Source organism: Patiria miniata, unplaced genomic scaffold, assembly GCF_015706575.1.
Source record: "Patiria miniata isolate m_02_andy unplaced genomic scaffold, ASM1570657v1 HiC_scaffold_4, whole genome shotgun sequence".
Taxonomy (NCBI): domain Eukaryota; kingdom Metazoa; phylum Echinodermata; class Asteroidea; order Valvatida; family Asterinidae; genus Patiria; species Patiria miniata.
The window spans coordinates 8,712,972-8,737,018 of NW_024037071.1; the positions used below are offsets into that span (position 1 = coordinate 8,712,972).

General features: G+C 42.6%; 3 protein-coding genes across 7 annotated transcripts; all 3 read right to left on the minus strand.

The window, feature by feature from the left end:
* Positions 1 to 1,568: 1,568 nt before the first annotated feature.
* On the minus strand, positions 1,569 to 6,977 carry LOC119739799. Its single transcript, XM_038214873.1, has 5 exons — positions 6,661 to 6,977; positions 6,293 to 6,431; positions 4,310 to 4,870; positions 3,654 to 3,797; positions 1,569 to 3,426 (listed from the first exon to the last, which is right to left on the minus strand). Exons 1-5 carry the CDS (start codon positions 6,805 to 6,807, stop codon positions 3,179 to 3,181), a joined length of 1,239 nt encoding a protein of 412 aa, XP_038070801.1. The 5' UTR covers positions 6,808 to 6,977; the 3' UTR covers positions 1,569 to 3,178.
* A 119-nt stretch (positions 6,978 to 7,096) lies between these two features.
* LOC119739800 (monomeric sarcosine oxidase-like) lies at positions 7,097 to 14,230 on the minus strand. 5 transcript variants are annotated; one of them, XM_038214875.1, is made up of 7 exons: positions 14,061 to 14,230; positions 12,348 to 12,421; positions 11,779 to 11,912; positions 9,967 to 10,105; positions 8,736 to 9,296; positions 8,071 to 8,214; positions 7,097 to 7,862 (listed from the first exon to the last, which is right to left on the minus strand). In XM_038214875.1, exons 3-7 carry the CDS (start codon positions 11,893 to 11,895, stop codon positions 7,615 to 7,617), a joined length of 1,209 nt encoding a protein of 402 aa, XP_038070803.1. In that variant the 5' UTR covers positions 11,896 to 11,912; positions 12,348 to 12,421; positions 14,061 to 14,230; the 3' UTR covers positions 7,097 to 7,614. The 5 variants fall into 5 exon arrangements, with proteins under 5 accessions (XP_038070803.1, XP_038070804.1, XP_038070805.1 ...); XM_038214876.1 differs by lacking the exon at positions 12,348 to 12,421; XM_038214877.1 differs by lacking the exon at positions 9,967 to 10,105.
* Positions 14,231 to 16,139: 1,909 nt separating this feature from the next.
* Positions 16,140 to 23,142, minus strand: LOC119739803. Its single transcript, XM_038214881.1, has 5 exons — positions 22,958 to 23,142; positions 21,559 to 21,691; positions 20,593 to 21,153; positions 20,039 to 20,182; positions 16,140 to 16,901 (listed from the first exon to the last, which is right to left on the minus strand). The coding sequence occupies exons 1-5, from the start codon at positions 23,072 to 23,074 to the stop codon at positions 16,654 to 16,656; spliced, it is 1,203 nt and encodes a 400-aa protein (XP_038070809.1). The 5' UTR covers positions 23,075 to 23,142; the 3' UTR covers positions 16,140 to 16,653.
* Positions 23,143 to 24,047: the final 905 nt, after the last annotated feature.

The following is a 24,047-nucleotide window of genomic DNA, read 5'->3' on the forward strand; positions in this document are numbered from 1 at the left end:
AGTGAGTGGCGTATGACGTCATACGTACAGACGACACGCATATCTCGCTCGCTACACATAAGTAAAAAACGGATACGGATAGCTAAACGTAAGTGTAAGCGTATCCGTTCGCTTGCGAAACCTCCCTAATTACGGTGTTTCTCAACGTTTTGGCGAGTAGTGCGACAGCTCAGTCGAGAGAAGGAAGTATTTTTTTCCGCGAGGTTGCGGGTGCAAATTTCGGTTTTGCACCCGATTTTTTTTCCTTTTCTAACCTGAGGCTTTGGAGGATTTTTTTAAGGGAAATAAAGTCCGAACTTCATAACGTTAAAATGTTTTTTCCCTTCTAATTCTATATTTTCTTCTCATGTTTTTATAAAACTTAAGTCCAAAACGCCATAGCGTACACCCATGGGTGGGTGTCGTTTGGGAGAAAAAAAATTCGCGTCCCGCTAACCCACTGGCCGAGACCGACGGTAGCTAGCTAGAGGTCAGGTTACGTCCTTCATCTCATAGTTTTACTCCATAGCATTAGTGTGTAGATTCTCATTTAGTCTAGAGACCAAGTCTTGTACACAACCATAATGTACCGAGAAAGTTATTCCCTTTCCCTTTTTCTTGAGGATCAGTTCCCCCTAACGCACCCACGAGTGATCCTACTCTACTTCGCCCGCTAACCACTGCTTTCAGACTTTCTTCCAGTAGAATGTCCAAGTCAGCCGGTGTACAAATCTCCCTTAGACATGATTGATAGAGAACTTTCCCCATGGCTGTGTACAGTATGCATTATTCATGACTACCAGAATCCAATGCTCTCATTGGCTAAGACGCGCACCCAAAAGTCTATATAAACCGCGTAGAAATAGCATACGTGGTCATTGGTGATCGGGGCTCTAACCCCGACAGCGCTTCTGGCATGCACACGTAGATTGGTGATCTGAGCTCTGAGTGGCATTGTACATTGTAGATCTTGGCTCTGTCCCAAACACATAGATACGCCATCCGGTCTGCCGAATTTTATAAAACTTTTCAGACTTGTCGATTATGATGTACCATATCTAAAAAACTTTGTTCCCCGATACACAGTTTGTTTTGCAATGAGACAATCTGGGATAAAAACGCCACCCTCTATTGACACAGTCTGAAACCTTTTCGCACGCAATGAGTGCTTGCCAGATAATACTTCTTTCAAGTTTCATATTACATGCATATTCTAGAGTTTTCTAGATTCTAGATTATTTCTCATCAGGATGCCAAACCCTTTTTATTAGTTTGTCCAACTTCAAATAATCAAGTTTTAAGATCGAATGTTATGTATCAGCTACATAAAAAAATTGATTGGTAAACCGTACCCCACATGAGAATCTCAGGCTAACATCTTTCAGTTCTGCTCCCACATTTTTTTAGGGGGGGGGAGATTTGTTGAAAAGAAAAATGGCCATAAATGGAGTTTGTTTTAAACAGACTTTCCCCCCTTTTCAATAGCAGTGACGTATAATCTTAAAAAGGGATTCTATACATGTGTCAGATAAGTTGAAGCGTCTTATTACAAACCACTCAAAAATGACATCTCAAGTTCTCATACATGTTCTTTTATTGATTGATTTTATTGTTGAGTACCCTTTTATTAAAACAAAATGACTCATGAAATAAAGACGGCATTAACTGCAAAACGGTTTTGGTATTACATATATTTTGAGGCTGCATCAAATTTTGATTACTTTTTTTTTTAATTTCAGGCACAACTTTTTTGAAAGATGTTTCAGAAGTTCAGATGCTCCACCAGATGCTTCAACTTGCAGCATGTGGCAGAATTGTGACAACAGTCTACTTTGCAGTCCCTACACATCCGGTGGAAAGGCTGGCCTCGGGTTTCCCTGAGTTCATGTCATCTTTACAAACAAAAAAACCAAAGCAACTTCTAACGATAAAGGAAGATTGGGAAGTGTATTCATGTGGCTTTGTAAACACGACGTGCGCAATCGCGACTGCTTAATACGGAAGAGTATAGGGAAATCATTATTATCAAAATACACAGACATGAGTTCGCAAAGTGCAAAGTTCTTCGCTCTTTGTATTTTTTATCTTTTGTCATAATTAAAATAATAAATGTTCTGGTTATCAAAAATTTACCATTCTGTAGGTTTGCCAGACTGTTACTTTGAGAAAAAAAACCTAAAGCTCAGTGGTTAGTATCACATAATAATTAATGCAGTTTCACTGACTGAACCGCAAATAAGGAAATGAAATTTGATGTTCTCTGTCGGCAATCTGTACGTGTCAGATGGCACTTATAAGGTCGAGCAATACCCTGACCTAACAGACCATTACCAGGGCAGCCTGCACAACAGTTTCATTTCTTGGGTTAGTTGCATGCACATTACGCATGAGCCGTTATTGTCATTTGGCCACACTATATCATAATGTACATTTATTGCAGTTTGGGTCAGAGTTTACATGAATATGCATATTACATCAGAATCACAGTTCAAAGGAACAGTTGTTATATTTATAGCCTATACATTAACTCGGCATTGGATGCCACGATGTCACATGCCGACCGTGTATTATTTTCATCTCTTACGAAATTTCCTATAAAAAAAAAAACGTTGAAGTTAAAACAAATGATAACAATCATTGAAGGCAAGCCAATATTTGAGTCAACAAACTGGAACAAAGTCTAGCATTTGTAAACAGAGGCTTAAACTGAGAAGTCAACTTCTGAGACGGCGCACAGTACTTTGACACTTTTATCTGCCTGACAGTGCCGTATTGAAGGCAGTTAGGAACATTGGTAATCACACAGACAAGTACCAAGCAATTTATATGTGAAATACTCACTCAAAGTGAAGATTAAACTGATCCCAAGTATCTTTTAAATTATTGCACCAAATGGTTTCAAAGAAAACAATCATTTAAGGTAGCTCTAAAACAGTGTGTTAGCGGGCACACTTTATGCGTTGGCAATACATGCGTTGACATGGGCCTACGAAACCTCAAAATTGTGAATTTGTTTAATTTTGGGGTTTATTTCTTTTAAATGTGTGGCATCAACCGAACAGAGAAGGTTCTATGCCAGATTTCTGGCAATTTTGTTGCTTCGAAGAAAAAGAAATGCCAAAAGGCTAAATGATCATGCACGATGGTTTTTACCAAACCCCAAAGAAGAGAATTATCGGTGAGCTATTGCATTATTAAATCACAAGTTTGAAGGCGGTGTGATGAACTGAGCCTTCAGCATCTCCCTCGGTATGTCTCGATTCCAATTCTCCCCTCCAGCGATCATCTCAGCGGCCATCCTCCCCACCTCATCAGATAGCATCGCCCCAAAGCCGTTTCCACCAATCGCAAGGCCGACCTTGGACGATACCATATCACAGTAGGGGAGTCCGGTCGGCGTGCGTGAGCATACACACATATCGGTTTTGACGGACATTGGATTGAAACCTACGAAACAGGCAACAGAAATGGATGCTTTTTATATGTCTTAAGGAAAGTCATTTATATAATCTAAGGCAATGGGTGATTGCTTTAGATTTCAATCCAAAGAAACTTCAGAAGCAGTATCCTGGTCCAGTAATCTATATAAGAATATCAAGTTTAATACTGAATTATGCGACAAAAAGCACCAATTATAGCACAGCAGCACTTTGTGTTAATAACCTGGTACTTACCTTTAACGATACTCAAAAGCAAATCTCTGTATTTTTCCACCAACTTCGGATCGGGCTTAGACAGAAACCAGTCTTTGACTTCCTTGAGGCTGGTCAGTCTTCGCTGGTCCTGGTAGCCTGGTCCTAGCTTCACGTAGTATTTCCCTGGCAGAATGAAGATGAACACACGTCGAAATCTAAAATAAATTCTGGGGTTTTTTTTACGCACAGTGGGCATATGAGGTCATTTTGTGTGGAACTAACTGACCATTTTGAAGTTTTAAGATTTTCTGAATTAGTAACTGTTAATAATTTACAACCCCCTTAAATACGAACACAATCCATAAAGCTGTACAGAAATGTATACAAAAGCATTTCAATGTCAGTGCTTATCTCATAATTTGGTTGTCAGGGTTTTATCACTTAATCCCTTCTCGTGGTGGTGATAGGGTTTCAGTAAGAATGAAATCTCAATCATTTTTGAAACGGAAAGCAACAGGAAAACGAAATTGCCAAAACCTAAAAAACGACATCCGCCAACTTTGTTCGGATCGTGTGGTCTCACATGCTTACGCAGTGCGGGCAACACTTCTGTTTGATATTAGGAACTCAAACTTTCTTGGGAGGAGATATACATTTGTGATTCTTGTTACTGTAAATATGACATTTGGCCTTACCATCCGGGTACTTTATCGGCGGAAGCATGTAACAGTTCGATTCAGGGTCTGTGAACGATGTCATAGTAGGCATGCTGGAAATCTTCTCCAAATCGTCTTCCCCAACCTCCAGTCGAACTGTGAACGTCCCGTCAATTCCAAAATCCAGTTTTGTAGAGGGCGGTAGAAGATTCTTTAACTGTGTGAACGCGCCTGTGCACAGTAACACCTTCTTTGCAAGGAGGGGACGCCCTTTCTCAATCACAACCCTCATCAATGGCTCGCCGTGAGTGTGGTTCCCCGACTCCTCCACGGACTGCACCACGTCATCAATAATATCACAGCCTCGGAGGGCGGCTGCCTCTTGCTGCGCACGGACGATCATTCGAGGGTTGGCGTGGCCGGCGTCAACTGGTAACAACATGGCGGTGTCGCCATATCGACTGGTGTCCAAGTATGGATACCTTTCACGGACGCCCTCTGCCGTCAAGAGAACACCTTCTTCCTTGGCTATTGGCACCGTTATGCTTTCGATATCTTTTCCATACATGATGTGACCCACTGCTGCGTTGAGTTGTATGCCTATAAGACCAAAGAGCCAGATCGTAGATCACGACTACAAAGCTCTCAGAGAGCGCAAACCTCCCCCAAGGCAGAACATTTCCTCGCGGTTACGTCCCATTGGCCCGACGTCCCATTGGTCCAATGTCCCGGTTGGTCCGATGAAACATTATAGTTGCACTGGTTCAGGTTGACTGACCTTAACCCTAACCCTAACCCTTATCCCATGGATCGTTGGACCAATGGAACGTTGGACCATTGGGACGTCGGATCCGGACTAATGGAACGTCGGACTGTAGAGACGTCCCCTTCCCCGCCATATTGTCAGTACATCCAAAAGAAATGCTGGCATATGCACTGGACTTCCATATTTTATTGCACATTTAAAATGTCAACAGGATTGATCATTATTCTTAATTTATAAAAAAAACAAAAACAATGTTGTCCACTTTATGTCGTGTAAGACACTGTTATTCATTCAATAAGACAAATCCTTAAACTCAAACAGTGTAGTTAACATGTATACGCCTGTGTCTACCTCTCCAATCCCTCCATGTATAAAGTGGTCTAGTCCATTGACCTGCGTGGTTATAGGTTGGGTAGGTGAAGCATAGGGTCACCGGCCGGGGGCACGCGCACAAAGCTGCTCTGTTGTACACAGCATATTTGCACAAACAAAATGGTGAAGAAGCTCTACAAAAAATCGCGCATCGAGACGAAGATCCGGATCACTTCTAAAATCTAATCGATTTGTACTTGTACCAAGGAACCCCCTCCTCCGCTTAAAAAAAAATCATGATTTTCATAAATAGCCTTCCACATCGTTGCAAATGACTTGTGAGTGTGTTAATCAGAAACGAATTTTGATCGAGTAGATAATAATCAGGTCACATTTCGCTTTCAATGCTTTGGAGGAAAAGTAATAGGTTCGCTCGTACCCACTGCCCTGACACAGGGCGCTGGGAAGGGCTACTTTTTCTAGATGCATGACGTAATTCTCTCGAGCCCTCTTTGGATAGAATTTGTTTGAACAGTAACGCGGGTCAACATTTCCGCCTGTACATGGCATGTGCGCACAGAACATACGTACATTGGATGAGGCAGTAAGCTGCCCTGCTTCTCGCGCCTAGTGCTTCCTTTATAAAAAAAAAAAAATATTGTGCAGGAGATTTGCCCTTCCCAAATGTACGACGTCTAATATGAGGCGGTGGGTACGGGTACGATCATACAAGCGAACCCTGTAGTCCATTCTTTTGATCGAATTGGTGCGCTGTAACATTTTATGTACAAAGATAGGGGGACACACCTGTTTATTAAAGCAGTTCAGAAAGTTGATAAGCAGTATGTACAGTGTAAATACGACAATAACCTTCGATTCACGTCTGTTAATTAGAGTCGTTAGGGCGCCCTCATTGTTCAAGAACAAGGCTTATTCATCATTACCTGTGGTTCTTTCCAATTCTTGAAGACCTTTATAAGCTCTCATTGTCATCAAACTCCGAATGTGATCACTTCCCTGATATTTGCGCACAGTACGTGAGACGTCATAATGAGAGGCGAAAATGTCCCGCGAAGGGCGATCCTGAAAACAACACCGCAATAGGTAAAACAATCTGTGCTTGTCTGGTATTAAACAAGTCCGTTTAAGACCGGCGTGGGCGTGGTCGCCAATAATGTTCCTCACGAATTCGGCTCTGGTTATGGCAGCGTCCATTCCCCACGTTGGTCTGAATCGGACTTGCTTGAAACCAGCATGATAAAGCACTTGATATTTATTCCCTTATTAATTAAGGGTTCGGTTCATGTCCTACCTTTTCCTGTGGTTCACTGGGTCCTATAAGACACACCTTGCGACCAGGCAACGAGGCGTGTCTGGCCGCTGACGAACCCCATAATCCGGCCCCAACGATGCAAATGTCGTACACCATACCTGTCCACGAGAGATCTGCCGCCTGCATGGTTTATCGTCAACATTACAGAGCTCATTTGCTTGCAGCTTTTGCGGATTGTGAACTTTGGTCATGCGAAGCTATAGGCATTCTGTATTTGTCGCTACCTTTCACCTCAGATTGTGGCACTGAGCAGTATAATTGTGATAAAATCCGATGTACAAATAATGGAGCGACAGACACTGATTATGTAACATGCACATTACGCATGAGCCAATATCGTCATTTGGCCACTCTATGCCAATGAACATTTATTGAATGCAGTTTGATTACAATCATTGAAGGTAAGATAAGGTAAGAGTCAACAAACTGGAACAAAGTCTAACATTTTGTACACAGAGACTTAACAGAAGTCAAATTGTGAGATGACGCACAATACTTTGACACTGCCTGACAGTGCCGTATTGAAGGCAATTAGGAACACTGGCAATAACGCGGACAAGTAACAACCAATTTATATGTGAAATACTCACTCAAAGTGAAGATTAAACTGATCCTAAGTACCCTATAAAATTATTGCATCAAAAGGTTCACATAAAACAATCATTGAATTAGCTTTAAAACTGTGTGTCGGCGGGCACACCTTATGCGTTGGCAATACATGCGTTGCAGCATTGGCCTATATCTGACCCCCCAAATTTGATTTGTTTTTTCCTGAAAATGTATGGTAGCAACCGAACAGAGATAGTATGCAAGATTTCTTGCAATTGTGTTGCTTTGACAGAAAGCAATGCCCAAAGCATAAATGATCGTGCACGATGGTTCACTTCAAAATAACGAAACTCTAAAGAAGAATGAGCTAGCCCATCAATTAAATCACAAGTTTGAAGGTGGTGTGATGAACTGAGCCTTCAGCATCTCCCTCGGTATGTCTCGATTCCAATTCTCCCCTCCAGCGATCATCTCAGCGGCCATCCTCCCCACCTCATCAGATAGCAATGCCCCACAGCCGTTTCCACCAACCGCAAGGCCTAGTCTGGGCGATACCATATCACAGTAGGGGAGTCCAGTCGGCGTGCGTGAACATACGCACATATCGGCTTTGACAGAGACTGGATTGAAACCTAGGAAATGGACAACAGAAATGAATGCTGTTTATTAGTTGTTTTTAAGGAAAGTCATTTAAGGCACCGGGTGATTGCTTTATATTGCAAACCAAAGGAATTTCAGGAGCAGTAATCTTGTATTTTGATAGTCCAGTAATCTATGTAAGAATATCAAGTTTAATACTGAATTTTGCCGACAACCCCTTTAAAAGCACCAGGTTCTTACCTTTAACGATACTCAAAAGCAAATCTCTGTACTTTTCCACCAACTTCGGATCGGGCTTAGACAGAAACCAGTCTTTGACTTCCTTGAGGCTGGTCAATCTCCGCTGGTCCTGGTTTAATGGTCCTATCTTGACGTAGTATTTCCCTGGCAGAATGAAGATGATATTGTTTCAGTTACTAAGAAATCCTGTATCATTTTGAAAAAGACTTAAGATCAGGAATATGAAATTGCCAAACCTTTCAATCAACATCCGTCAACTTTGTCCGGATATTGTGGTCTCACATGTTTACGCAATGGCAACATTGTTCAGGTATTTAGGATGGTACAAAATCATTTCAAAATTGGGTATTCGTATATGGAAAACGGCTATTTTTTATCGTATCTTTCAATCGTCGGATTAATTTATTTGGGATGACACTGTTTCAATACCGATTTATTCGGGGCGCTAATGGAACTTTGGAATTCCCTTACCCATGTGTGCAATTGGAACGGAAATTTGTTGGCATTTAGGATGGTACAAAATCATTTCAAAATTGGGTATCCGTATTTTCTATGGAAAACGGCTGTTTCGTATGGGAACATTTTCGAAGTAATTTTAATAATTTAGTTGTATTCAAATGTGCATAGAAGATTCCTGTTTCTGTAAATATGACCTTTGACCTTACCATCCGGGTACTTTATCGGCGGAAGCATGTAACAGTTCCATTCAGGGTCTGTGAACGATGTCATAGTAGGCATGCTGGAAATCTTCTCCAAATCGTCTTCCCCAACCTCCAGTCGAACTGTGAACGTCCCGTCAATTCCAAAATCCAGTTCCGTAGAGGGCGGTAGAAGATCCTTGAGCTGTGTGAACGCGCCCGTGCACAGCAACACCTTCTTGGCCAAGAGATGGCGCCCATTTTTAGTCAAAACCCTCATTACTGGCTCGCCGTGAGTGTGGCTCCCCGACTCCCCCACCGACTCAACCACGTCATCGAAGATATCACAACCTTGCAGTGTGGCTGCCTTTTGTTCCGCATGGACGATCATACGAGGGTTTGCGTGGCCGCCGTTAATTGGGAACAACATGGCGGTGTCGCCATATCGGCTTGTGTCCAAGAATGGATACCTTTTATGGACGTCCTCTGCCGTCAAGAGAACCCCTTCTTCCTTGGCTATTGGCGCCATTTTGCTTTCGATATCCTTTCCATAGAAGATGTGACCCGCTGTTGCGTTGAGTTGTATGCCTAAGACCAAAGAGCCAGATTGTAGCTCATAATAATGTTTTAATGATTCTAAATTATAAGTCATCCTGATATCATCGCCACAAAAGGGTATTGTTTACGTTTACAACTGCCTGTTATGTGCCAAAGAGAACACCTCCTATCTGGCCCATGCATGTAAACACACACCACATACTCACACTTCTAACTGTTCATAATGAGACCAACTTTAGGGCCATTAAATGCTTGTAGCTCCTTAATTGGTTTTCACGCTCAAAGATTATTCAGAATAAAAATTGTTAGGAAATTGTTCATAAATACAGACTACATCGTCGTATGACGGTCTGATCTTCAGTTCAGTTCAGTTCAATTCATTTTATTTCCACTTACTCACTTCATAGGAAATAACAGTACATGTACATGTAATTATAAGACTTTGATTGAACAATAAGTGGAGGAGGTCTCCAAAGAAGCAGAAGCAGTCTTCAACACAAATTTGAACGAGTAGATAATCAGTTTTAAAAATGTCGCTTTCAGTGTTACACATAGTTTGTTAGGGGAAAAGGAACACTTGCCACATATCATAGAATGATGGGTACTTGAGCTGTAGCAGTATGTAAACACGTCAATAATAATGCGGTCGTTAATAGAGCGCCTTTACTCGTTCAAGAGCAAGACTTATTCATCACGGTACCTGTGGTTCCTTCCAATTCTTGAAGACCTTTAAAAGCTCTCATTGTCATCAAACTCCGAAAGTGATTGCTTCCCTGACATTTGCGCACTGTTCGTGCGACGTCATAATAAGAGGCGAAAATGTCCCGCGATGGGCGATCCTGGAAAACAGGTCAAACAGGTAAAACAATCTGCCCTGCAAAACTTCCAATAAGAATACCGATAATTTCCAAAGACTTTTCCCTAACGGGAATTTCGTAAATATAGCTTTTGCTGCGAGTTCAGAGTAAATGTAGATCATTCATTCGTGTTTCGTTTGAACCAACAAAAGTGTTTAAAATCTTAACACGGATGCCTTATAACAAACCAAATGAGGTTTTAGCTCAGTCTGTGAATGATGTTTATTTCGAGAAAACAGAACAAACACAAACACAATACCCTGAATCTCAATTCCAATGTTGCCGAGTCATAATTTTTTAATAATTCTGCCCTCGTGACACTAATCCTGAAATCAGCATTTGGGACATGATTCTCATTCAGCCGGTGTGCCACCCATTCACGGATTCGCCCGATTGCAAACCAACAACAAATATAGAACATGCAGGCCATTGGTATGTGAGCTTGAAAATTTGAAACGTTTTTTACGACACAGTTTTCGGTTTCAAAAAATTTGCTCACAAAGTCATATAGTTAAGACTCGGCCCGGTAGCTTAGCGTAACACAAAAGTGCCAACTATTTGCTTAGGCTGTCTTATTTCTCTCCCCCGTTTCATGGCAAAAGCATGCCTAAAAAACAGTGTTAGAAAAATGGGTCAGTTTGATATTTAAAAACCCTCAAAGTAGCTCTCAGGGTGTTATCTTGGGTTGTTTATTTGGAGGGAGAATAGAATCCCACGCTCCGCATAAAAATGGCCCCCAGAACATGAATAGCAACTAACCTGAAATTCGCGAACAAAACATGGTCGGAAATTTGTCAATGTCTCTACCTTTTGAAACGTTCTGTCAATTCTTCTACTTTTATTTACCAAAAGGTATTTATGCAGTGGGAATAAATATGTGGTTATCAAGCACTATAAGACCGGGTTGGAGGCGCTGATAATGACCTATATCAGCGTCCATGACTGATATGACTGAACCCTGGTCTTAAGCACAGTGATTAATAACGGCTAACAACATATTTACAGTGTTGTAGTCGAGTACTTTTTTTCCGAGTACCGAGTACTGCCGAGTTCTCAGGTTGCCGAGTACGAGTACAAATACTGGTTCTTCTGAGTACAAGAACGGGTCTCCGAGTCCGAGTATTTGTACTTCCGAGTACGAGTACGAGTACGAGTACCTGTACTGCCGAGTACGAGTACGAGTATTCGAATTTCCGCATACGGCCATACGGCAAATGGTTCATTGTGCGTAATTGGCCAAGGACCAGTCAGACCATTATACAGACACACTCATGGCTAGCTGTTAAATGTGTTTGTCCGGACTTGCACAGAGAAAAATCAGGAAATCTCGGTTTCTCCACAACCCAATCAACCATCATTTCAAACTGAAAGTATCGATAAAATAAGGCCATGGTAAGTGAAGCTATAACATCCCCCCCCCGAGTACTGCTACTGCTTAATGATCGAGTACAATTTCGACAAGTCGAGTACGAGTACTTTGCTGCCCGAGTACGAGTACCGTCATTTCGAGTACGAGTACTTTGACATTTGAGTACGAGTACAAGTACAAGTACTCCAAAAAAAGTACTCGAGTAGTACTCGGGTACGAGTACCGAGTATGAGTACTACAACACTACATATTTATTCCCTTATTAAGGGTTCGGTTCATGTCCTACCTTTTCCAGTGGTTCGCTGGGTCCTATGAGACACACCTTGCGACCAGGCAACGAGGCGTGTCTGGCCGCTGACGAACCCCATAATCCGGCCCCAACGATACAAATGTCGTACACCATACTTGTCCACGAGTGATCTGCCGCCATATTGGATTGCCATGAAAATTACAGAACATTAGCAGAATGTTTACTTGCAGCTTTTTCAGGATGGTACATTTTGGTCATGGGAAGCAGTTTTGTCCGGCTCAAACTCAGACTGTGTTAGACGTTCAAATAATGAAGAGTGTACAGCTGGATTGAAATGATGAGGTGTACATGCACTAAAGTCCCATTGTACAATCACACTTCCTTGTTTTGGTTCCGATTGGTTTAAAGTCAGTCATTGGTGAAACAGTTTACACAGAATTATGTAGAAACTTAGAGTCGAATTTCAGTAACTTGGAATAAACTGATGCACATTTATGGATGAAGATTTCTGAATGTCCGGTTTACAACTAGTAATGATCTGAGTTCTGAGGTTTTGTTTGGTCGATTGATGAACGGAATGGTTTCAGAAAGGTAGGTAGGCCTACATGTAGGAAGATAATGGTTCAGTTGTTTGGAAGTTAACGGAAGGACGGTGGAAGACAGCTGGTGGAAGATTTTGCTGAAATGAAATACAAAATATACTACCATGAGCATGTAAGAAATACATGAAGTTTGTGTAAAGTGTGCGCATTATTTGGGATAAGCACAGGAATAAAGAATTTATCTTTAAGGAAATCAACACTTTTCACCTTAGAAAACCTTGCAGTATTAAAGTAGATAAATCGAAGTACAGCCCAGGTGGACTCCCTATATATCTCCCTACCTACGGAGGGCACGTCGTCGTCCAATCTGGGGCAAAGTAGTATTAACACTGTATGATAAAGCACTATGGGTAGATGGGCTTGATAAGCTACATTTCAATTCAATTCAAGAAGCATTTATTTTGTACTCCTTTAGAGAAATATAAGATATCTGGTACATAGCAAAATAACAAGTTCGATAAATATGTCACAAAAAATGTAATAATTAAAGTAAACGGCGTTATTAACAAGTGTTAAATTCAGTTTGGTTTATGTACAGGAGAAAATAGGAGTATGGGGCTGTTAAAGTAAGCCGAGGCTTGTAAGAAACAGCCTTCACTGACAACAATAACAACAGCGAAACAAAACTATAACGAGACACAGACAATACAGACAAGACAAAAATGACACGGCTTAAGCTGATGATATGAAAGTATTAAATGAGTAAATAATTGGAAAAGCAATGATTTAGATGGAGCTTCAGGAGCTACAATAAGCGGTGAACATGATGAAAATCATATCAATTCCTTTTCGCTCCTTTTCAATGCACCACACGACCGCTCGAACATCCCCCATTGGAACAACACATGGAATCAGCGGGGTATTTTTTATGTCATAATTAACAAACGCGGTAAAAGTTTTCGTCGTTAATCGAGTATTATGAAGACTATATTATATGCTTCCAGTTAATGTGATTTATATTAGAAAAGAAGCCGATTAAACTCCGTCATTTTTGGGATAAACTTCACAGTTCTCCCCAATTTTGGTTCAAATGTGTGTGTAAAGTCGCTTTTTCGCTGAGTTTATGCTGCACTGACCATCTTCAACTCGCCATAATTTCCGCTAGCGCCCTCCTTTGACTTTGTTAATCGCACAGTAGACTTGGCGATTCATAAGCTCACTATCAATGTAAAATTCATCATGATTGGGCAATGTTAACCCCCGTCCAAAATGAGACAAAGAATATCCATCCAATAAAGTAGGCTCTTTGATCCATGGACATTACTGTACACAATGCAATGGGCCACGTCCACGCACGCTGTGTGGTTGTGTGGGGGACGTTGTGTTTACACAATGCTCAAGGCCAAAGATATAATGAGTGCAGGCATAGCAGTTTCGAGAGGAGCGTTTTTACTATGGAAGGAATTGATATGAATAAAAACGATGAAAATGCATAGAAATCAGGTTGGGAAGCTATGCTACATACGAGGACAGGAGGAATTTCTTGTACCGTGATTTACATGCATGACATGTATTCTACATGTGCAAGCAAAACAACACACAGGCTTGCTGCATATGATGATGCATAAGCGCATGTCAGTACAGTTGTTTGACCGGACCCGCAATGGAAATCGTCTGACGGGTCTGGTGGCAAAATTGCGGAACCGGTCAAACAACTGTACTAAATTCTCTGCAACATGTAAGAAAATAGCACTAAAATTCTCAATTTCTACTCACTACGCTGGGGTAGGATGATCTCTAAACCCTTCGGCTTGACTTATGAGATTACATGTAACTAGCTAAAGATGACTTTCATGAACGTATGGGCTGATTTTGAGAGATAAATTGTACGGAATAACGAGACTTTAAAGGTAACAATGAATAGCGCCCTCAATTGACAACTACACTACGGTGTCCCGGAGTGGCCATGAGCTTGCTGTCGGCTACAAAGAGACAGACTCTTTCATGCATTCCGATTATGATGGGCCTTCACAGCCATGTGGTTGCGAAGGCCGATTTCTTATGGTTACGTAATACTTTATTTTGAATGAAACAACAAACATGTGGATGTAATTCGCCGGCGAAATCTTTGAAAATCAATTTCTCCCCGAGACCGTATCTTCATGCAACTGTCAGGGTTTGTTTCCCCTTGTGCTAAAAATGTTTTTCGTTGAAATTGGAAAAATAGCAGTGGCTTATCCAAGGGGGGGGGGGGCACCTTGCCCCCTGGATTTTTTTACTATTTCCATAAATCGCGAATCCTGGAGACGTACGATAAAGTTGGCTGCCACCCACCCTCTGTTAGAGGACGGCATCTGATAGGATAGGATTTCCATAAATGGTTAGATAGTTTTGACATGAACAAAACTTCCAAAACCATTACAATGCGCCGTGAAAATCGGCATATATTTTCCAGTATGCATAATAATGGTCAGTTTTGAAGAGCGCCTCCATTTGGAAGATAAGTACCACTACCAGCCCCCCCACCCCCCCCCCCCCCCCCACCCTCCGGCCCCCGACATAAAATGTTGGATACACCACTCAAAAAAAGGCTTGAGAACGTCCATTTTTGAAAGCTGTAACACTGGTGTTTGCAATATCTGCCAATCTTTTCATGCCTCATGAATTTTTAGTAAGGTACGTTCCTATCCATTATTATGGTGTGCAGTAAAAAAAGAAATTGCAGTATATCGAGATAACTGCCTGGATTTGGGGACGTTTTCGAACGATTTCTTTCCGACTTTAAGGTCAGCTTCACCAGCAGCGATTTTGGCAGGGTTTTCATCCTAGGGGTGAGTGGGGGGGGGGGGGGGGGGGGGGGGGGCTTGATGTCACAGTGGAGGGGCGCCCAATTTATATCCCTGCTCGAAGATAGACAGGGTTTTTTCACTGGACATCCGGGCTCCGTCAAATCAAACAGTGGGGGGGGGGGGGGGGGGGGGAGGGAGGGATTGGACACCGTCTTTCAATGGGGGAGCTAATCACAATCAAATTCATTGTCAAACAACAGTATAGCTATACGCACTCCACAGGGCGTTATAATAAACATCCAATCGCGAAAAATAGGGTTTTCACCAAAAACAAATTTCAAATGTTTAAAAAGGCACTTCAGGTTAATTCCGCTCATCTTGGTTTTGTAACGGATTAAAACATTTCCAGTGGAGGGAGGCGACTGGGAGCGAAGAATTTTTTTTATAGGACAGGGGGCGTGCAAAGGTTACATGAATATCATGGGCGTCGCCAGGATTTTTTTCGTGGGGGGGGGGGGCAAAGCACATTTTCCCCCAAAAATCCTTAGCACTTTCTTTATAGCATATTCTCAATTGATATTTTTTTCCGAGAGTGCATGGGCGGGGGACATTTGCCCACCCACCCCCATTGACACCCGTGCAGACGCCCATTTGTTATTTGTATTAAATTAATAGCAATAGGCCTATGACTAGATTTCACACCTCTTTTTCCCTTCTTTTTCTCAGTTCTCCTTTTTGTCTTTTCCAGGGGGGGGGGGGGGGACCGCCCCCTTGCACCTGGGGGAACCCCACCCCGCGGCGCCCATGATGAATATGCATATCGGTACTCCAGCAGCACAATTCAAAGGAATAGCTGTTTTATTAACATGTATGTACATAACTTGACATTGGATGCTGCGATGTCACTTATTATTAAATGCAGACATAATGTTGATACTGTATAACAGCTCTTAAACTTTGAACCTGTTTATCCGTAAGCCTCTATCTTTACATGTACACTGCACGAAAATAAAATGATGACAATCATTGAAAGTAACCCAATGATTGAGTCAACAAACTCAACAAAGTCTAGCAGTGTAAACAGAGACTTAAAATAATGTCAAGTTTTGAGACGACGCACAGTACTTTGACACTGTTATCTGCATGACAGTGCCGTATCGAAGGCAGTTAGGAACATTGGTAATCACGCGGACAAGTACCAAGCAATTTATATGTGAAATACTCAAAGTGAAGATTAAACTAATCTCAAATACCCTTTAAAATCATTGCACCAAAAGGTTCACAGAAAAGAATCATTGAAAGTAGCTTTAAAACAGTGTGTCAGCGGGCACACTTTATGCGTTGGCAATATATGCGTTGGCATTGGCCTATACGAGACCCCAAAATGTGCTTTTCTGTTTTCTGAAAATGTATGGTACCGGTAGCAACCGAACAAAGAAGTATGCAAGATTTCTTGCAAATTTGTTGCTTCGAAAGAAAAAAAATGCCCAAAGTGCAAGTGATCGTGCACGATATGGTTCACTTCGAAATAACTAAACTTTAAAGAAGAGAATTATCGGTGAGCCATTGCATTATTTAAATCACAAGTTTGAAAGCGATGTGATGAACTGAGCCTTCAGCATCTCCCTCGGTATGTCTCGATTCCAATTCTCCGCTCCAGCGATCATCTCAGCGGCCATCTTCCCCACCTCATCAGATAGCATCGCCCCGCAGCCGTTTCCACCAACCGCAAGGCCTAGTCTGGGCGATACCATATCACAGTAGGGGAGTCCAGTCGGCGTACTTGAACATACGCACATATCGGTTTTGACAGAGACTGGATTGAAACCTACGAAATAGACAAAAGAAATAGCTGCTGTTTATTTTTGTAAAGTCAAGGCATTGAGTGGCTGCTTAAGATTTTAAACTAAAAAAAAGTAACTCAATAGCAGTATCCTTGTACTTTGATAATACTGTGGCGGTCTTGTGTCGACGATGCCTTGGATATTGCTCTCTGCCGACCCGACGAGCGGCTGTGGGGAAGGCCAGGGGAACAGGTCCGTTTTGGGGCAGTCTACCGCCCGGCGCTCAGGGAACACACTCACTCGCGCTCTCACGCAAACCTCACGAACACACTCGGGGAAGGGTTAACGTCCAATGAATAGATCAGACACTCGGGTATTTAGGGCTTCACTGCTTTATTATAACCACTTGGAGACCCAATAAGGTGCGTCCTACTTAGGTGTGTCCTACTTAGGTGTAAGAATTGGCCCCTTTCCAATAATCGTCAAGAACTGGAATGCTTCCCGTACCAATCAGATTTCCTAATCCCTGCACTCACCGGAACTAAACCAGTGCTCTTCCTGAGTGAGAGACTGACCACAGCTGTACTGCACACGCTCCAGCAACTCCAAGTCTCTGAGCGGGAACTGTGCTACGCTTCGCGCCACAATTTACAGCTAAATCCCACAACGTGAGCAGCGCAATGGGAGAGTGCAATCCATGGACGAGTGAAATGGAAGAGAGCGAGTGCGCGCGCGACACGCGCTTATATACCCGCGCTGGGTACCAACCAGCCACGCTACTCGCGCGCTGTACAACGGACAGAAGTCCGCGTACCAACCAACTAAACTACATATGTGGTGAGCCTAGCGCGCCAAATATTAACTGTTCCGCTACAATAGACCGCTTGCAGACGCGTTCGATAATTGACGCGCGAAGGAGTGCGACGCCATGTTGTGGGACAAAATGTGCATGGATAGATATACGCTTGTCCCACAACATGGCGTCGCGCGCCTTCGCGCGTCGATTATCGAACGCGTCTGCAAGCGGTCTATACTGTTGTAGGAATCTAGAGTCTGGTCGGCGTGACAGTCCACACACACACACACACACCCAGACATTGGTTTTGGCATTATCAATTGATGTCCACTTCAATAAATATTCACTTTTCAATAAATACTGGTTGCAAATAAGTATTTTATCAGAAATGGGACTCTTTCTTGATATTAGGAACTTAAATTTAATGGAACTTATTAAATTTATATTTGTCATATATAAAATGTTCAAGTTGCATACGGATGTCAAGAAAAGAGACATTGAACAATAAATAACAAATCCCTGGGGAAAACAGATTGGATAAACCTAAAAAAAATCCCTCGTTGTAAGATATAAAATGTATATGTAAATATTGTATCGTTTGTATTATTAGCTACAAGCTGATTTACCCGATCATAGATCGGGTAGGGCGTAGTGTTGGGGATGAAAATTTGGGGAGTTAAATGTAAATGGGGATATAGTTAAGGAGACATGCAGTTATAGAAAAGCAATTTCTGTGGTGTGATGCGAGGCAATTTCTGACCACTAAAACCAATTTCAGCAAAAGATCATCTTGTAAAGTTTTGAGTTTTGAGTAATTGAATCAGCTACATGTATTCTGAGCAATAGAATCATTGTTGTAGGCTACATTTGTATTCGGGGAAGAAAAAGTGTGTGTGTGTGGGGGGGGGACCAAACAATATCCCCCGCTTTAAAATGGGGGGGGGGGTTCCCCCTGTCCTCCGTCGATTTACGCACATGATAATTATGTACCATGGCAACTGTCTGTAAATAAATTGGCATTTTGTGAGGCAGTCGCATTTGGAAAACGCAGTGAAAAGGTTACCGTAGTACACAGGCGAAGGCTGATTGTACAGTTTTGACAATAAATCATAATGCAATAAAACGTAAAGGTGTCATTTGAAATGAAAATGTTGAGTGTTACCATAGAATTACAAACGATCATGGAGGAAGGTCATAATTAAGTTTCAGTATTGGACTCTTCAACAAACGTAAACTTGAACTTCTTACAATTTGCGAGACCGTCTTCGAGGAAAAAGTCGATTTAGCTTTTATTGAAGTTGGTTCAACCATCTTTATAAGAGCAAGTTTTACTCGGCCTCCGAGAAATGTTTGCTCCTGAAAGGATCCGAGACCGCGGTCTCCCGCGACACCAAAATGGCTCCATGATGTCCGTTGAAAAATGTGTGTGTCTTCCGCCGGGTCGGACACTTTCGTCGATTTTTTTGTGAATGCATCGATCCTTCGTTGACCCCAAACAGGCCCCCGAAATTATAACACGACACTGAATTATACGTGGCGGGCAGCGAACTCACAACGCTCAGCCTTGGTGGTGGAAGCATGGAGCTGTAAACACATTTTGGAAGCAACAACACTCTATCACGCGACGTCACATGCTGGCGCTTCAAATAGCGAGCACCGTAGACCCAACCTCGTTTCCAGGGTGTGGAGCAGGCTGCAGTACGCGTTGCCATGGACAGTTTTGCATAGCCCGGAAATACTACGCAGTGTAGACTTTCGATTGGTCAGACCGCGCAAGGCATACTTAATGTGTAGTCCTTCTGAGTATTCGTTGCACTCGGCGCAGGGGCGGCAAGCGAAGCATACGAAAGAATAGGGGCACTTGGTGGCCAGGCACCATGGAGAAAAAATATTTTACCAAGGTCACACCAACCACCATTTGGTGAACGCTTTTGCAGAACGGCCGAGTAGAACACGTAAACGGAACCCCTACGTCGAAGCCGCTGACCTCGCACAGTCTAGACACGCAGAAAAGCCAGCACAGGGGGCGGCCAGGCAGTCAACGTGAAAGCGCACACGACGGCAAATTCCTGCGCAAAATGCAGTCACGAAAAATAGACGAAAAGGATCGCCGGTCCGTACGGGAAAATCAGGACGACCCGAAGTGTCCGACCCGGCGGAAGACACCCTCCGTATTTTTCCACGGACGTGGAGCGATTTCGGCGCAGCGGGAGCCCGCGGTCTCGGATCCTTTCATGAGCAAACATCGTCTCGGAGGCCGAGTTAAACTCTCTCTTATATATATAGATATCTTTGGATGAGGTTTTCCTTTCACGTTTTTAAAATTGTAACTTCAATATACATGTATAATACCTAGTGGTCATAATACCACAACCCCTCAGTTACCTTTTACGACCGCCAAAAGTATATCTTTGTAATTTTTCACCAACTTCGGATCGGGCTGGGACACAAACCAGCCTTTAACATCCTCAAGTGTAATCAGTCTTCGCTCGTCATCGTTCATAGGCCCTATCTTCATGTAGTGTTTGCCTGGATGTATTAAAAAAAACATATACATTGTATGTCACATTAACACTGCAGCGGTGGAATTTATTTTTCATCTTTACTTAGAAGAAGTTGCAGATATTCCCACACGTCAAACGGAGTGCTTACGTGGTTTAATTCTTTTGTTTTAAGAGCTACTTAAAAGGAGGCTTTCATTTAATACTTGATCTTATTTCAAAAATAAGAAACTGGAACCCTCGACTCTGGAAGACTTGTTTTACTTTTAATCTGAGTTTCCTTGTAGTTTTTTTTCAGTGATGACTGTTTCTTTTTTCTTTGAACTGGTTTTTAGTCAGAAACGCTGTTTGCTGCTACCATATGTGCAATAAAGCTAAGGTGGTTTCGACATCTTGGGTAATATAAAATAATTTAAGGTAAATGACCTTTGACCTTACCATCTGGGTACTTTATTGGAGGAAGTATATAACAATCCCACTCGGGGTCACCGTGGGAAGCCATAGTAGGCATGGTGCGAAACTTTTCCAAATCCCCTTCCCCAACTTCCAGTTTAACTGTGAATGTCCCATGGATTTCCAAGTCCAGCTTTGTTGAGGACGGTAAAAGATTCTTGAGCTGTGTGAAAGCACCTGTGCATAGCAACACCTTCTTGGCCAGTAGGGGGCGCCCTTTCTCCATCACAACCCTCATCAATGGTTCGCCGTGAGTGTGGTCCCCCGACTCCCCCACCGACTCAACCACGTCATCGATTATATCACAGCCTTGGAGGACGGCTGCCTTTTGCTGTGCACGGACGATCATTCGAGGGTTGGCGTGACCGGCGTCAACTGGTAACAACATGGCGGTGTCGCCATATCGGCTGGTGTCCAAGAATGGATACCTTTCACATACGCCCTCTGCCGTCAAAAGAAGACATTCTGTCTTAGCAGATAGCACCATAATGTTGCGTATATCCTTGCCAAACAACATGAAACCCGCCTTTGTGTTGAGTTTGACACCTGAAAACACACAACCAGGTCACACATTATTTACTATTTAGGCCTATGTACATGTAGTTGTTTCAAAGTTGTAGGCATATTAGACGTAATAGATGATTCTACACTACATTGCTGTGCTTGTCATGAATTTTTTGCTCCGAGATATTATAGGCAATTTTAGTTGTACTAATTTTACAAAGAGGGCGTTGTAGTGCATGGGTAAAAGAGCTCTCAATCGTCGGAACTTTCGTATAGCTTCAAACGGCAATTGGACTTCATGATCGTTTTTTTTTTTTTTACTTCTTGATCTTTAGGTCTATCAAATCCTCATCTGAATACATTTTGGAAAATGTTCCCATGGTTACATTGATAAAATTAAGTTTTGATGGAGACGACAAGAGTTGAATTGAAGGAGGCACGCTTTACCTGTAGTAGCTTCCAATTGAAGAAGGCTTTGGAACGTTTTTGTTGTCAACGAGCCTCTGGTGTGATGATATCCGTGGTATTTGCGCACATTTCGCCCGGCGTCGTAGTGAGAGGCGAAAATATCAGGGCGGTCCTAGTGAACACGGAACGAAATGTAGTGTTAAAAAAAATATCCAACGGTGTCTGTATGATGTCTGTCGTCTGTGTGTCAGTGGCGGTCACACAACCGGAAGTGTTGTGCGTGCAGTGACGTAACCAGAGGGGGGGGCCAGAGGGGGAAACTTGCCCCCCCCCCGGCGGATTTTTAAAAATAATCTTTTTCAGTAAGTATTTCCACAAATGGTTACAGAGTTTTTACATCAACCCAAACCTTGCAAACCGGCTCAAAAAATATTACATATATTGCACAACCATTAGCATATTATTTTCCAGTGTGCACAATAATGGCCAGTTTTGAAGAGCGCCCCAATTTGGAAGATAGGTACCAGCCCCCCCCCCCCCCTCCCCCCACGGAGGCCAATTGTCCAGAGAAAAAAGAACCATTTGTTTACATTTCGGGGGCCCCCGACATCAAAAGCGGGATACGCTACTGGTGTGAAGTCACACATGATGTCTGATATAAGATTCATGTACGCTACTGAGGCGCATGCACATAATGTTGGATGCATAACTATGCAGTGCTCAAGTGATCTATGTTGTGCTGGTGCAGCACCTTTTAAATCACAGTTTGGGACGTGAATAAATAATGTATTCCTTTTGTTTTGCCTGTTTGGCAAATTTGTTTTTTTACATCACTTTCAATACTTCTAGGAAAACGAAGAAATCCGCGGATACGCGAAAAAGTTTCCTGCTTCATTTCAATACTTTTGACTCGCAAGCGGGCTATTTCGAGAATGGTAGTGACAAGCCCGCCGCTATAGGGTCGAACCTGGATCTAAACACCTTTGATTGCGTAATGTATATAGCTCAGGCGCGGTTCTAGAACCAATATTTGGGGGGGGGGGCTAGCACGGTGGATCCAGAATTTTTTCAGGGAGGCGTGCTGAAATGTAGACCGGCTATTTGTTCCAGACACTTAGGCCTCCGAAAATCAATAGGTGGGGGGGGGGGGGGGGGGGGCGGGCGGGCTCATGCCATATTTTTAATGGAGAGCACCAATAATATCCTAAAAACATTCACACTATTTTAACTAATGCACCCTCGTCACGGCTATTTCTTCTTTAGGGGGAGACCGTTCGCATGTACATCACATTCCTTCTTTTTGCTAATGCATTTTTTTTCACGGAATTTAGTTTTGGGGGGGTTAGACAAAATTTTGGGGGGCTACAGCCCCCCTAGCCCCCCCCCCCCCCCCCCCCGTAGAACCGCGCCTGATATAGCTATAGCTAATAATATTCACCTTTTCCTGTGGTTCACTGGGTCCTATAAGACACACCTTGCGACCAGGCAACGAGGCGTGTCTGGCCGCTGACGAACCCCATAATCCGGCCCCGACGATACAAACATCGTACATCATGTTCAGTTCCACAGGCAAATGTCGCCTACCCGTACCGAGTGTTGAACGTGAACATTTATGCAGATCAGTTCCAGTCATAGCTCTATGGTTCCTGTGTAGTCACAGGCTACTGCTTGTTAGTTTAATCGTGAACTTTGATCTCGAGCGAAACATTCAGTTCAAAAGGGGCGTTGATGTGCATGCATGCAGTAGTATAATTGTTGTCGACGCGACCTTAGCATTGCAATCATAATGAAGCCAGGGAAGGGACAGGGTGGAATTTTTTTTTGGAATTTCCTAATTCGTTCGCACGAATTCGTAATTCGTTCGCACGAATTGCTATTTCGTTCGCTGGGAACGAATTAGTAATTCGTGGGAACGAAAATTCGTGGGAACGAATTAGTAACTCGTGCGAACGAATTAGTAATTCTTGCGAACGAATTAGTAATTCGTGCGAACGAAATAGTAATTAGTGGGAACGAAATAGTAATTCGTGGGAACGAATTAGTAATTCGTGGGAACGAATTAGGAATTCGTGCGAACGAATTAGCAAACTCCCAAAAAAAATTCTACCCTGTCCCTTCCCGGGCTTCATACAAAACACCACAACTGACAGTATAATTCAAATTATTAAAATCTAGGTTTTCCGTTCAACAACATATAAACACTGTATACTCAGTATTTAAGGCCCCGCCCTGCTCTTCATTTGTGTATCAAATTTGATTCCTTTAAAGGAGCAATAATACATTGTAATAAGGTCATTTTCATTTTGACTCACCTGCATATTATAACATGACCTACATAACGTATTTTAACGCAGTCCTCAAAACGCACCTTTGTGTCCCATTTCAGTTTATTTTCAACTATAATTTTGCTATATAAAAGCTAATGCTAACGGTTTCCACATTCATGAGCAAAAGTGCGATATCATTTAAGACAGAAACATTAATGTTACAGCTATTTCAGCACCAAAGATTGCCAGAATTTTTGATAT

Coding starts and splice junctions, on each gene's coding strand:
- LOC119739799 (XM_038214873.1), bottom strand. CDS start 6,807: ATGCAGGCGGCAGATCTCTCGTGGACAGGTATGGTGTACGACATTTGC. Junction 4,871..6,292: donor AGAATTGGAAAGAACCACAG/GTAATGATGAAT, acceptor TTGGTCTTATAG/GCATACAACTCAACGCAGCA. Junction 3,427..3,653: donor GCTTTTGAGTATCGTTAAAG/GTAAGTACCAGG, acceptor CCTGTTTCGTAG/GTTTCAATCCAATGTCCGTC.
- LOC119739800 (XM_038214874.1), bottom strand. CDS start 11,922: ATGGCGGCAGATCACTCGTGGACAAGTATGGTGTACGACATTTGTATC. Junction 10,106..11,778: donor CCAGCGAACCACTGGAAAAG/GTAGGACATGAA, acceptor CCTGTTTTCCAG/GATCGCCCATCGCGGGACAT. Junction 8,215..8,735: donor GCCGATAAAGTACCCGGATG/GTAAGGTCAAAG, acceptor TCATTCTGCCAG/GGAAATACTACGTCAAGATA.
- LOC119739803 (XM_038214881.1), bottom strand. CDS start 23,074: ATGATGTACGATGTTTGTATCGTCGGGGCCGGATTATGGGGTTCGTCA. Junction 21,692..22,957: donor CCAGTGAACCACAGGAAAAG/GTGAATATTATT, acceptor CGTGTTCACTAG/GACCGCCCTGATATTTTCGC. Junction 20,183..20,592: donor TCCAATAAAGTACCCAGATG/GTAAGGTCAAAG, acceptor TAATACATCCAG/GCAAACACTACATGAAGATA.